The sequence below is a fragment of the Patagioenas fasciata genome, chromosome 11 (genome assembly GCF_037038585.1).
Source record: "Patagioenas fasciata isolate bPatFas1 chromosome 11, bPatFas1.hap1, whole genome shotgun sequence".
In the NCBI taxonomy this organism is placed as follows: Eukaryota; Metazoa; Chordata; class Aves; order Columbiformes; family Columbidae; genus Patagioenas; species Patagioenas fasciata.
In genome coordinates this window covers 17,342,772-17,354,662 of record NC_092530.1, presented here as the reverse complement: position 1 = coordinate 17,354,662, position 11,891 = coordinate 17,342,772, and the positions used below count along the sequence as shown (strand labels likewise).

Genomic DNA, 11,891 nt, shown 5'->3' with positions numbered 1-11,891 from the left:
TTTAACACTGTTCAGAAAATAGCCATTTATTGGCTTAGATGGTTAAAAACAATTGGCATTCATGGTGTTAGCAGGAGTCTTTGCTGCAGCAGCCAGTGAAGGTTTTCCTCTTAACTCCAGGGGACCCAGGATCGTTCCTGTGCAACTGAAAGAGCCATGCTGCTGTGGATTAACTAGCCTGGCTCATCTTTGCACTCTGGTGACTAGGAGAAAATAATTTCATTATGAAGCAGAATTTCTTCAGTTGATCTAATGAGTGAAATAAAACCCCTATCAGCTCTGCAAGATCGCTGAGACAAGTGGGGTCCTTGGAAGCCCTGAATATCATATCAGATGCTGATACAGGTTTCTTCAGATAATTAGCAAAGCTTCAAGCAGCCACCTGAAAGAAATAATGGCTTTTATTGGAGCTAATGTAGTAATTTCTTCCATGAAGCTTCTTGTGAATAATTCTTGCTGGAAAAATTGTACATGATTTCTTTTCATTTATATTTTAATGCAATTTATTATACAACAGCGACCTCCGTTCAGGGTTCAGAAGATCAGAGTACTTACAGTAATCTTCACAGTACTTTGTATCTCCAGCTACAGCTTACATTCACAGCATGAAAAGAATAAGAAGTTAATGTACCAAATCAGAAAGTCTCTGTGTGGCAGTGTTAATCTCAGTGTTGAGTTATTATTTATTAGTAGTATTATGGTAGCGTCTAGAGACCAGGGCCTCATTGTGTTGGGCACTGCATAAAATGCACAAAGAATATGTTTACTCTCTAGAATAGCTCACAGTTTAAGTTCGAGGATGTGGACAAGACGTACTACAGCTATCATTACTGCCACAGCCAGAGGCAAAACTCTTTTCATGCTTATTGTGAATGCTGACACCAGGAATAAAATTACCTACTGACAGACAATTAAAATGAAAACATTATTCTGGAATCATACCTCAAGGTGCAAGACGATGAAAAGAGCTTCCCTGCCTGATTTCACGCCAGGCCAAGCACAGTTGCAGATGATGTCTTGCTACAGTCTTGGGTACATTAACCATCCATAAGAAGCTCAAGAGGTGTCAGGCATTTGAGCTTCTAAGCCAGTCAGTCATGGAGATGTCTGCAAGATGAAACTGCGGGTAAGATGGTGAAGCAGTTGCATATCCCTGTGGGTTAGAGAGTACTGGAAAAGCGTGCATCTGTGATGGTAGATGTACACATGGCTTAACGTGCTTTTGGCATAGCAGCTGGAAATGTGGGTATGTTTTCTAGCTGACACACTGGTAACCATTCCGAGATTCAATGGCCTTTCTTTGCTATCTCTAGTAAATAATGTTGCGCTCCTCTATGTTGAATGATGTATTTATATCACAACTCACTTCTAGGAAGTTTCCTATGAGAATGAGTCTGATGCAGTCATTTCTGTCTGTACCTGGGCACCCCCCAACTAGATGATTTTGAACTGCTGGTTAACAGTACCAAACGCAAAATACACTTGCGGTCTTAAGATAATTAACTTGGACAGAGTAAACAGCCAGAGAGAAAGGGGTGAGTATCCAAATACTCACCAGTTCACCTCTTAAAACCTCAGATTCCCATCATCCATTCTTTACAGCCAGACATGGCAGTCCACAGATTGTCATCATGTGTATGCAGGACTGTGCGAAGAAAATAAAGGAAATGTACAATTGTGTGAGGAGATATATTAAAAAAAAAATGGAAAAAAACAACCAACAAACAAACCCCAAAAAAGCATACCTTAGTTAAAAAGTCAGAATGACTATAAATACCAGATCTATAAGAAATTGTTTCCACTGTTCGGGGGCAAAACTGGTTAAGTAGCACATTGAAGCTGAATTGGAATCCAAGAGCGGATATCCTCCTGGAGTGCTTGTGTAGCTGAACAGCACGAACTCGGTCTCCGAGTGTCTGCAAATAACTACAAATGCACACAAACTGTGAGACACCAACAAAACACTAATTTTCCAGGTAGGTTCAGAGCATGCCCTGAAATTCATCAGTGTAAAAACTCACTTCCCTTTTCAGCAAGGGACTGGGTTCTCAGTCACTCAAGCAGCAAACCTCAGCCTGTTGCAGCTAAGCATTTACAAGTATTTAGTTTAAATTTTTCTTTGGATACTCTGTCACTGGCCACAGGCAGCGGGAACTGCTGCTTCTGGCCTGGCAAGGGCAGCTGTAGGCTCATCTGCTTTGTGGGGCCCGTGCTGCATGGGGAGTGGGTGCTGCAGGCGGCTGCTACGGTTCCAGGACACTCTTGGATCTCGTTGACACAGTAAAGCAGAGACATGGGACTAATAATACTACTTGGCACTTTGACAGTCCTAGCTGCTCAAAGCACTTTATCAGTGTTAACCAATTGCCCCTCAAACTATCTCTGTGGAAGAGGGGCTATTTCAGTTTTATGGGTAGGTAAGCTGAGGTGCAGAACTCGGCTGGGACACTAGCAGCCTCTGATTTTCAGTGATGAGCACACCACTGGGCTAGAACCCTCAGCAGAAGAAGGAAAGGGCTCTGCAAGGCAGCAAAGGAGTATCCTATGGCAAATCGGCTGTGCAGACCCACCAACCATGCTCCCAGCTCTCCCTAACAAGGAGTCATCATTATATTTCTGTGTGTTCTGACCTGAGCACAGGCTCTCAGGGAGGTGACCATGCGACAGGATTTGAGGAAAGGTCATCGCTGTGCAGAGGGGTCGTTTAAGGCCACAAGTGAATTCCTAGCTGTAAAATCTATCTCCAGTGCATTTGTCCACCCTCTCTTCCTTCCTCTCCCTCCATCCTTCATTCCAGGTTGGCCCCAGGTGATGCTGCATTCATAGCAGTCCTGCTTTGGCATCACAACTGCATCCAGCCTGGTATTACCTCGGTGATGCTGCACTGTGCTACCCAGAGCAGCACCGCTCCCCAGCCCACACAGACTGCTCCCCATCTGAATGTGTGTCCATCATCCTACTTCCTCTGGAGATGGATCAGAACTCAGATCTGCCCCTTTTCTGCTGCCCGATCCCCACAGGTCCTCTCTCCCCTGCTAGCTGTCTGGGTACTCGCTGCATTAGCGTGGTTCACCATGGGATGCTACTACCTGATTTCAAACACAGGTTATAAGTCAGAACACCTTCACAGAGTAGACATCTGAAGGTTTGAAGCAGAAGCAGGACTGCACCTGCTCTTCATGATGCACCAGTGGCACTTTCAAAGAGTTTGTTGGGAGGGATATTGGTCTAGAATAGTGACCCACTCAGGTTTTCACCATGACCCCAGCCCCTCTGTCAGGGCGAGGTGTGCCATGTCCCAGAGCTGGGAACAAGGTGCTGAGTAAAGTAAAGACCTTGCCCAGAAGACAGGTGAAATCCATGGCTCATCCTCCTCTGCCTACCTGCCTGGCTGCATGCTCTCCCTGGCTAGGATGAGCCAACTGGCTCTTGAGGTTGGAAAATTAAGACACCAAAGGGCCTGACTCATTGTCCCATTCTGCCCACAACAGGCCATACAGAAACAACCAGCTTATCCTCCCAGATCTGTGAAACAAAGTCCAAACTTGTGCACAGCAACTGACAGTAATACAATACACTGCCTGTGAGACATGGCTGCCAGTCCTGCTTAACTACATTTGAAATATCTGACTGGTGTCTGCCTGCCTCATTAGGTGCTTAAATATCTTTGGGATTCAAGCCCTGAGCCTTTTGTGCCTCACAGTCCCCCACTGCTAACGGACATCATCAACTATCCTGAAAGGGCACAGGAAAATACATATATTTATTAAAGATTGTGAGGCTCAAAGGGGGCGGGGGGGGGGTGTCTTAATGGGAACCACTTAGGCAAATAGTGTAGCCAGAGAACAGGTGAAAGAGAATAATAATTTACGGGCTGAGAAGAGGAAAGGAACACAGGTCCTGGTCTGCGAGGTAATTCTGTTTCCCTGGCTGCCATACAAAGCCAGCAGAACTAACAAGGAATAGTCTGTAAACTTGAAACAAAGCATGTTTCTGCAGCTGGATGGAGTCAAGCACAGCTCTATACTAGCAAAGAAAAAAGAGATTTCACAACTTTATAGCTTCAGGCTGGTTTCCCCTCAGGGAGTGAAAATAGACCAGTCTCCCCACCTCCTGCCACTGCCCCAGGTCTTGTCTGTCTCAGCCATACATCAAACAGATCCAGGATGTGGAACCAAGCATGGTCAGCACTCGGGTCCTTTCACTCCTTGAAAAGGGTTTAAGACAACATCAGAATAATTAAAGTGTCCTTTTTTGATATAAATCTGACTTTGAGCTTCAAATGACATTTCTTTTTTCTTATCCAACCAAATTGTTTAAATCTCGGACATTAAATTGCAGCATCATAAACCTTCATAAGGACAAAAACCATGTGATGCACCTAAGTCCAGAGCTTCTCAGTGGTTTCTGTCTCTGATACATGTGAGACCAGCAGCAGGGTTCAGCCACGCAGCAAAGGGCCTTTTGGGCTGTGGGGACAAAGCATTGCTGTAGCAGTGACACATCCCCATGACGCAACCCCCACCACTGTCACGCAAACCTTGAGAAAAACAAAACAAATTTCCACCATCTCTACATCCTGAGCTCAGGAAAGCAAAGAAACGGAGCTCCATGTCCCCACCACGTGCATGGTCATGGCTGTCCAACACCAACACACACTGCCCAGTGCAGACAGCACGAGCCCTTGTTGGGCGAACGGCTGCTTCGGGCAGAGCGGGGATAAAAGCAAAGTCTCAGGCCTGCCACGTAAGGGGAAATGGATTAAGACATGTATAAAACAGCATATTTATTTTGCACAGTGCTACAAAACCATCGAGTGAGCTGGGAGGGAGCAAAGAAAATGTCTGTGCTTAACTACACCTCTACTGTTTTCAGCCTGCTGCTTTAATAAGGTGTCTTTCCCCGGTTTTATGCAGGATTGTACACTGGAGGCCTCTTGACCAGCCAAAGTCTTAAGTTCTCAGTAACTCCTGCAGCTGCCAACAAGTACTTGTATTTTAGCTTGCCCAGGAGAGACCCTTATTGGTATTTAAAACACACCACTCTCCTCCAGACTCTTGGCTTTAAAAAAAAAAAAAAAAAATTGCTATATATACAGCAGGGAATAGAAGGTGAAACAGGCAGTAATTTGGCATTATGCACCAAAACCTGAGCTCAGCCTGAATAGACGTCTGGGCAGATGTGCCAGGGCTAACTGTGGCCCCAGGAGCACGTGCCACCTGCCCGTCACTGCAGACGTGTGGCAGGAGAGGAGGCAGAGCTGGCGCAGCAGCCGGCCGCTCGCCCTCACACCTTCCCTCGCCCTTGCCTGCCCTGCAGACAGGTGCCAGCTCGGAGCAGGTCCTCTCCTGGGACCACCCGGCACATCTGTGGTACCTCTCCCGCAGCACGGGGCGAGTAGGGCAGGACCAGGAGGCAAGTGCCAGCCTCCTGCCAGGTGCTCGCTCTGGCTCCCAGACTGGAGTAAATCAGGGGTTACCCTGCTGCAGGCAGTGGAATAGCTCCTGATTTACAACATCCTACACAAGAGGAGAACTTGACCTTACACTTCAACATCAGTGCAGCTTCCTTTGTTGAAAGCTTCTTAACCAAGACATGTAATCAATCCTGGAGAGCCACTGAGCAGCAGAGCTCAAGTTCTGCATAAGTCAGGGCTCAGCCTCCTGGGAAAATTGTCTGATCCAGGTTTCCACGACATCTATTCCTAGGTGCTGCCTGCATGCTCTCTGATAGGAATGAGTGTGGTTTTTCTGTGTTGCCTTTGTCAAAAATGTGTTGCTTTAGTCCACAAGGAGAATTTTTCCGTAATAAGTCTGACTTACCTATGCTACTAACCTTTCAGACAGACAGGCTTTTTGTGAGCTCAGGTCTTTCTTTGGAAATTCTGGCCTTTATAGGCATTTGATGTTATTTTAGAATCTAAGAGGAAAAGCTTACTGCCTTACCTCTGTTTTCATGGCCGTAATTATGAGGGCAGTCTGGTGACGTAACTTGCTTGGGAAATAAATGATAGCTTTCAACAGCAAGTGCTGTCAGACACTTGGTTCCTTGTAACTATTTTAGAAATCCAAATTCATTTTGCACTCCACAGCACCAGATGCTGCTCTTACTTATGCTTGTGTAGGTCCCGTGCTACACTGCTGCCTTCAGACCTACCCCACGTTTACACTGCCTGTGAGGCAGCAGAATTTGGCTCATGGCGTAAGTCTATCTATACCTTGTGGTGTGATCTGCTAGTCCAGTAAATGCAATGGGAGAACTGTACAGATGTATTTAGTCTTACTCCCTCACCAGTTGTAACTATTCGCCTTAGTGATACAGACTGTGAAAGGAAAGGTAGGATCAGACTTCAGGTATTTTCACACTTTAAACAGGTAGAAAAGGGGAAGGCAAAGCACATACAAAGGTTATTTTTTGCAGAATAAAATAGACAATTTCTTGTGATAGAGACATTACCTGTTACAGCCTGACACCAACCAGAACTTGAGTGCTAGTGCTGCAGTTGCTGAAATGTTACCCCACAGTGATCACACCTTCACCCTGCACATCCCTGCGCTTTCTGCTCCAGCACAAGCCACCTGCTGAACCGGGGGAGAGGCAGCAGCTCCCGGGCTGAAAGCCAAACAGAGCACCAGTCATAGCAGTTATCTGCTAACCCCCCAAAAGATACGTTTAAGAATTAGCAGTTACAAGCACAACCAGAGAGAACAAGATAATACTTGGCCCTGTTCTTCTTCCAAGTGTGATACAGTCCTGGCTCCTGACAGCAGCTCTGTGGCAAGGAAGGATCATCATTCCCTCTCAAGACATGAGCAACTGGGATACAGAGAGGTGAAAAGCTCTACCAACTCAAAAACTAGACAAAAAAAAACCCAGAGTGAAAACAATTGGGTACATAATAAACCATTTACCATAAAATCCGTGGGAAACAGTTGGGTTTTGAAGACACCCCCCTGCAGTGTCTGTAACCCAAATTCTGCAGAACTGAAAAGCTGAGAGGTACATTGACACAAAACAAAGAACGAAAAGAGGGCACCTTATGACGCTTATTAATATCCTAAAGAAGAGTGTGTGGGCAGCAGCCTTGTCTGCAATGTGTGACTGCCATGCTGTAACCCGGCGGGGCTCCAGCGCTGCCGGCTCCCAGACCTGTGGTCAGACCCGCAGCTCCGTGAAGCAGCAAAGCCCCAGCCACAGCCAGCGCTGCTCCCTGCCAGGACACCACTCACGACAGAAAAGCTGCTGAAACGGTGCCAGTTTTCATGGCCAAACAAACTCACCTTTGTCCTCACCACAGATGTACTCAGAGGTATTTCTCCCATTCTCTGCTGTCCGGAGGTGAGTCGGTGTTTCTGTCTCATTCAGACACTTGCTGAGTTTTGCAGCCTGATTTGGGCAATTGTTTGGTGGGGCTGATTTCCGTTGCTGGAAAAACTGGCTCCTTTCCTCCTTGCCCTGCTTTCACGCAAGTACGTGCCGTTCTTAAGATCAAGCCAGTTGGGAGCCAGTTCTCTTGGAGTCTCTTGCATGGCAAGGACCTGCCTTTGCCATCATGAAGCCACAGGGATCTCTGACAAAGTCTGGGGTGGTTGTGCTTAGGAGGGGTCTCCTCCCTACCTGAGCACCAGCAGCAGAGCTTGTACTCGACTGCTCTAAACCCTGACTGTCCCGTCTCATTTTTGACTTTGAGAGCTGTTTTCTGCCATCCAGCTCCAGAGAAAAGGCTTCTTGAAGGACCCACTCCAGGGTGAGGACAACCTTGTCAATGCTCCTCTCCAGCATGGACCACTTTGAAGGAGATCTCCTCAGGAGATGTCCTCAGGCTTGCCATGCCCACAGTGTGGCCAGGACAAAGAGCAGCACCGACACGACTTCTCCACCAGCCCTAAGAAGCTGGGGCAGTGTTTGGTGCTGTTTACACCAGGCAGTTCTAGCTACAGATTCTGTTTGTGCATTTATTTAAGACTGCTAAAATTTTCCTGTTTCTTCCTACCCCTCCTCCCTGCCTCGCCTCCCCCAGGGCAGGTACCAGCTCTCCTGCCAGACGATTTCTGTGTCAAAGGAGTGACAAGCAGCACCCACCACTGCCCTGACAGACAGCACTGAATGAGCAAGGTGGGACTGCACCTCAGCCCCCCAGCCCTCCTCACGGCTTTACGTTCTGATGGAACAACTGATACCAGCTTTTAGAAACAAGAACTGTAACCTAAATAAATGTGGTGCCATGTAAAATAAAACCCAACAGAGATTAATTTCACCTTCACTTATAATTAGACTGGAAAAGGAAAGTAAGCCTAAGAAATGCCATCTTAAAATAAAATTAAAGCCTGCTTCAATTCCTTGCCTAGCCCATTTCTTCTACTAACAGCACACAAGCATTTGTACACGTTATTAAATTGACGTTGTAGCATCCTGGACAAATCAAATTAATTCAAATATCTGCAGGTATGAAATGCCGTAGCTGAGAAATGAGCACATGAAGTATATGCAATTTTCCCCTGGCAGTTTATTATGGTATGAAGAAAAAAACATTCTGTGCTTGAAGCTGACGTTATATTACAAATGTATTGCGAAGTATGACGTGACTATTAAAATATGATTACACAAAGTATGAACATTTTAAGAAGTTTACAGTACAGTGAATCTTTTATAAACAGACTCTTAAATATACATAGGACAACAGTAGCTGACAGAAAAACATCAAAAATTAACTATTAATGTTTATAGACTTTTCCCCTGAAAAAAAGTCTCACATGAAAACAGAAATTCTGAAAAGCCTTAAAACCAGGAACAAATCACCTGTACACTACAAATATACATGGCAGAGGTGTGCAAGCCAGAGCTGCCTTTTCACGGAAGGGCACGGTCGGCAGGGAGGTTTGGCAGGGGCTGCCCAGCGCCTCCGCTCCAGCATCACCCAGTTCGTACAGCGCAGAGCTCGCCCGCCCGCGATGCCCAGGCACGTGCCGGGCAGCAGCTGTAACACCACCAGCACACACTCGCTGCAGGACAATGGACGACACATTGTCAGTGTCAAATCGACCTACTGGAGTGTATCAAATTGAGAACTTGCCCGAGATATTGCAAATGGATCTCTGTGGGCAGATCTCTGAATGCACCAGGAGCCCAGATGGGACCTCCATACCAGAATCGGGCTGCAAGACTGAGCCACAAGGGAATCAGCAGCTCTTTTTATGGATTTTTTTTTAATGCAACTTTTCCATCTTTTCTCTTCATATGGGAGAACAGATGCCACATCTGATTTCTGCTTAGTCTGGTTGCAATGACACCCCTAGTTCATGTGTTAAGTTATGTCAAAAACATAAGTAGTTTATGCTGTAATACACAGTATTACTGAAACTAACAATATTATTTGCATATTTATAACAAGGTATAATGAAATCACTATAATAAAACCAAAAGTTATGCTATAGATTTATTTACAAACAGTCCAGCAAAGAAGTATAAATACTTCTACATTTAAGGTTTAGGAAAACATAATTTACAAAATATTCAAATATATACAGTCATCTGAAAAACTGCCAATATTAAACTTTGATGCAGGCAAAGAATTGGCTGAGTCTCTTCATTCTGTATTGAAAGAGGCAGCGGCTTTTGTGGGTTGTCTGCTGCTTTTTGAAAGTCACACGTATGTTTTATACAATGAGACTGCTTCTCTCCGAGCTAAACATGCCCGGAGCTTTGAGCGTGCTGTCCCAAAATGTCATCTATCATTGTCAGATTGTTCAACCACTCCTCGTCGTTGCTGCTGCTGTTTTTCATGAGAGAGTCGAGGAAGTCGGTGTCGCTGCAGTTGGTGGGCATGACGGAGCCGCTGTGCTGGGACACAAAGTCATACTGCGGCAGCTCGGCCGCCGCGCTCATCCTGGGGAAGGCATCGGGCGGCTGGCCGGCGGCCGGGTAGCTGGGCGGGCCAAGGCCCGAGGCAGGATTGAGCTGGTTAAAACCGGACACTCCTTGTGGCATTGATTTCATAACATTCATAGCTGGCAACGGTCCTCTGGTTAAATTGTGTCTCAAGTTCTGATTACTCATTGAGCTCAAGCCCTGGCCAGACTGCCCCATGCTCAGTTTTTGCATCTGTCTGACCTGGACGCCGGGAGCGATCTGATTAGGCGGCACGACAGGCTGCTGGGAGAACTGCTGACCCGGTGCGCTTGGCCTCACGCTCTGCTTGGAGAAGAGAGCGTTACCGGAGAACTGCTGCATGCTGGCATCCATTTGGCTTTGATTTGGCATTCTTGGCACAGCGGTCGGCGTCCACATCTGGGCAGATGAGTTGGGGTAGACGTTGGGGATTCTTGGCATACTCGGCTGCCTGAAGTGCTGCTGAGTTGCAGAGTGATTCACTAAGGAACCAGAACTGAAGCCTGCCATCTGCATCCCTGGCCGCACAGCAGAGTGGCTGTGTACTGTTTGGCACCCTGAGTTCATGCCCAGTGAGTTCTGGCTTGGCCGCAGCGGGATGTTAAAGTCAGAATTAGGTGGAAAAATCTCCTGCTGCTTGCCAGGGTTGTGTGGAATCATCACCACGGTCCCGCTGCTCTGGCTGGCGGTGGCTGGGGCCATGCCAGAGCCCAAGGAGCTCTGGAGCATGGCTGGGTTCGATGGCAGCATGCGGTGGTTGGGCGGAGGAGCCGGCATCACCTGGCTGCAGTCAGCGGCAAGGGGCTGCGGCACAGCTGCGTACAAAGAGACACGTTAACCCATCAGCACACGCACACCCTGGAAACATGGCAGAGCCTTGAAAGGCTGCTGCTCCGTCTTCCCCTTTCATTACATGAGCCTCTCCTCTGTGTTCTTTGTAATAGTTATTACTGGAGTGATAAGGAAATGGGTGAATCTCATGATATATGAGAAAATGTTATATGCTTTTATTTCAGCGCAGAGAACCGTTAAGCAGCCTCTTTTAATCAGAACCCAGACCCTGGCTCCTCGAGGCTTTTCAGAGCATGCCACTTCTCTCCTTACCTTGGAACTGATTCAATTGCTGAGCTGCAAACAAACTCCTCTGCTCAGATGCTACTCCCAGCATGTTTTGTTTCTGCTTTTCCTGGAAAACAAGGGGCATAACAGTCAAGCTGCAGTCTCTTGCAGACACTTGAGGTGTAGCCACTGTCATCATTAACAATTTCTCCTGTAACACACACCTCTGACAAGACTCAGCCCAGACAGTTCACTTCAGACTGGATCTTAATTGTTCCCATGCCCCTTCTTGCAGAGGTGTCCTGACAACAGCCCAGCACAAGAAAGTGCAGCCTTCAGCAGATGCTGTACAGGCAGTCTAAGGCCTGGATGAACATGGAGACCCTTGTGTTCACCAGCTTACGAGTGAAGTGCAGCACAGCCAGAAGCTGCAGGAATCCTGATGTCTCCACAGTGCTTCTCGTGCTGACCACGTGGACGTGTTCTCTGAAGTACCAGATCCGGGGACAAAAGGTGCCCAAAAGTGTATTAGTGAACAGAATCTGCAGCAGCATTGCAGGGACACATTGCCAAACAGGAGACTGCTGGTGACCATTACCCTGCCTGAAGGATGGCTCTGCTCATTTGTACCACCACCTTTTGTGCTGGTTGCCACTTCTAACCAGAACAAAGCAGTGAGCCAGAACAAGCCAGGGATCCTCAGCAGACGCCCCCTGAGCAAGGCATTGCTGGCTTTCTCCAAGTGACATGATTTGCATCTCCCACCATTTAACCCCAGAACTTGTCACCACACTCTACCCTTGCTGTGAACAGCAGCTGTGACCTGGGGAACTCTCCACGGATGGTGGAAGCTGAGGCCTGGCTGAAGTCCTGCTGTATTAGAGCAGCACAGAGAAGCTTGAAGCCAATTTGTGACAAGGAGGCAGAGTTGATTTTGAAAGGGA

At 47.1% G+C, this 11,891-nt stretch overlaps 1 protein-coding gene across 2 annotated transcripts in view; it reads right to left on the bottom strand.

Annotated features, from left to right (window-relative positions):
• Window positions 1-8,486: 8,486 nt before the first annotated feature.
• The window catches only part of MAMLD1 (mastermind like domain containing 1), an 82,413-nt gene continuing 79,008 nt past the window's right edge, over window positions 8,487-11,891 (bottom strand). For both annotated transcript variants that reach the window (XM_065846832.2, XM_071813485.1), the window contains exons 4-5: window positions 10,993-11,074; window positions 8,487-10,703 (exon numbers count right to left, since the gene is read on the bottom strand). In XM_065846832.2, coding sequence (XP_065702904.1) covers window positions 9,685-10,703; window positions 10,993-11,074 — 1,101 coding nt within the window. In that variant the 3' untranslated portion in view covers window positions 8,487-9,684. The remainder of the gene's footprint in view (window positions 10,704-10,992; window positions 11,075-11,891) is intronic.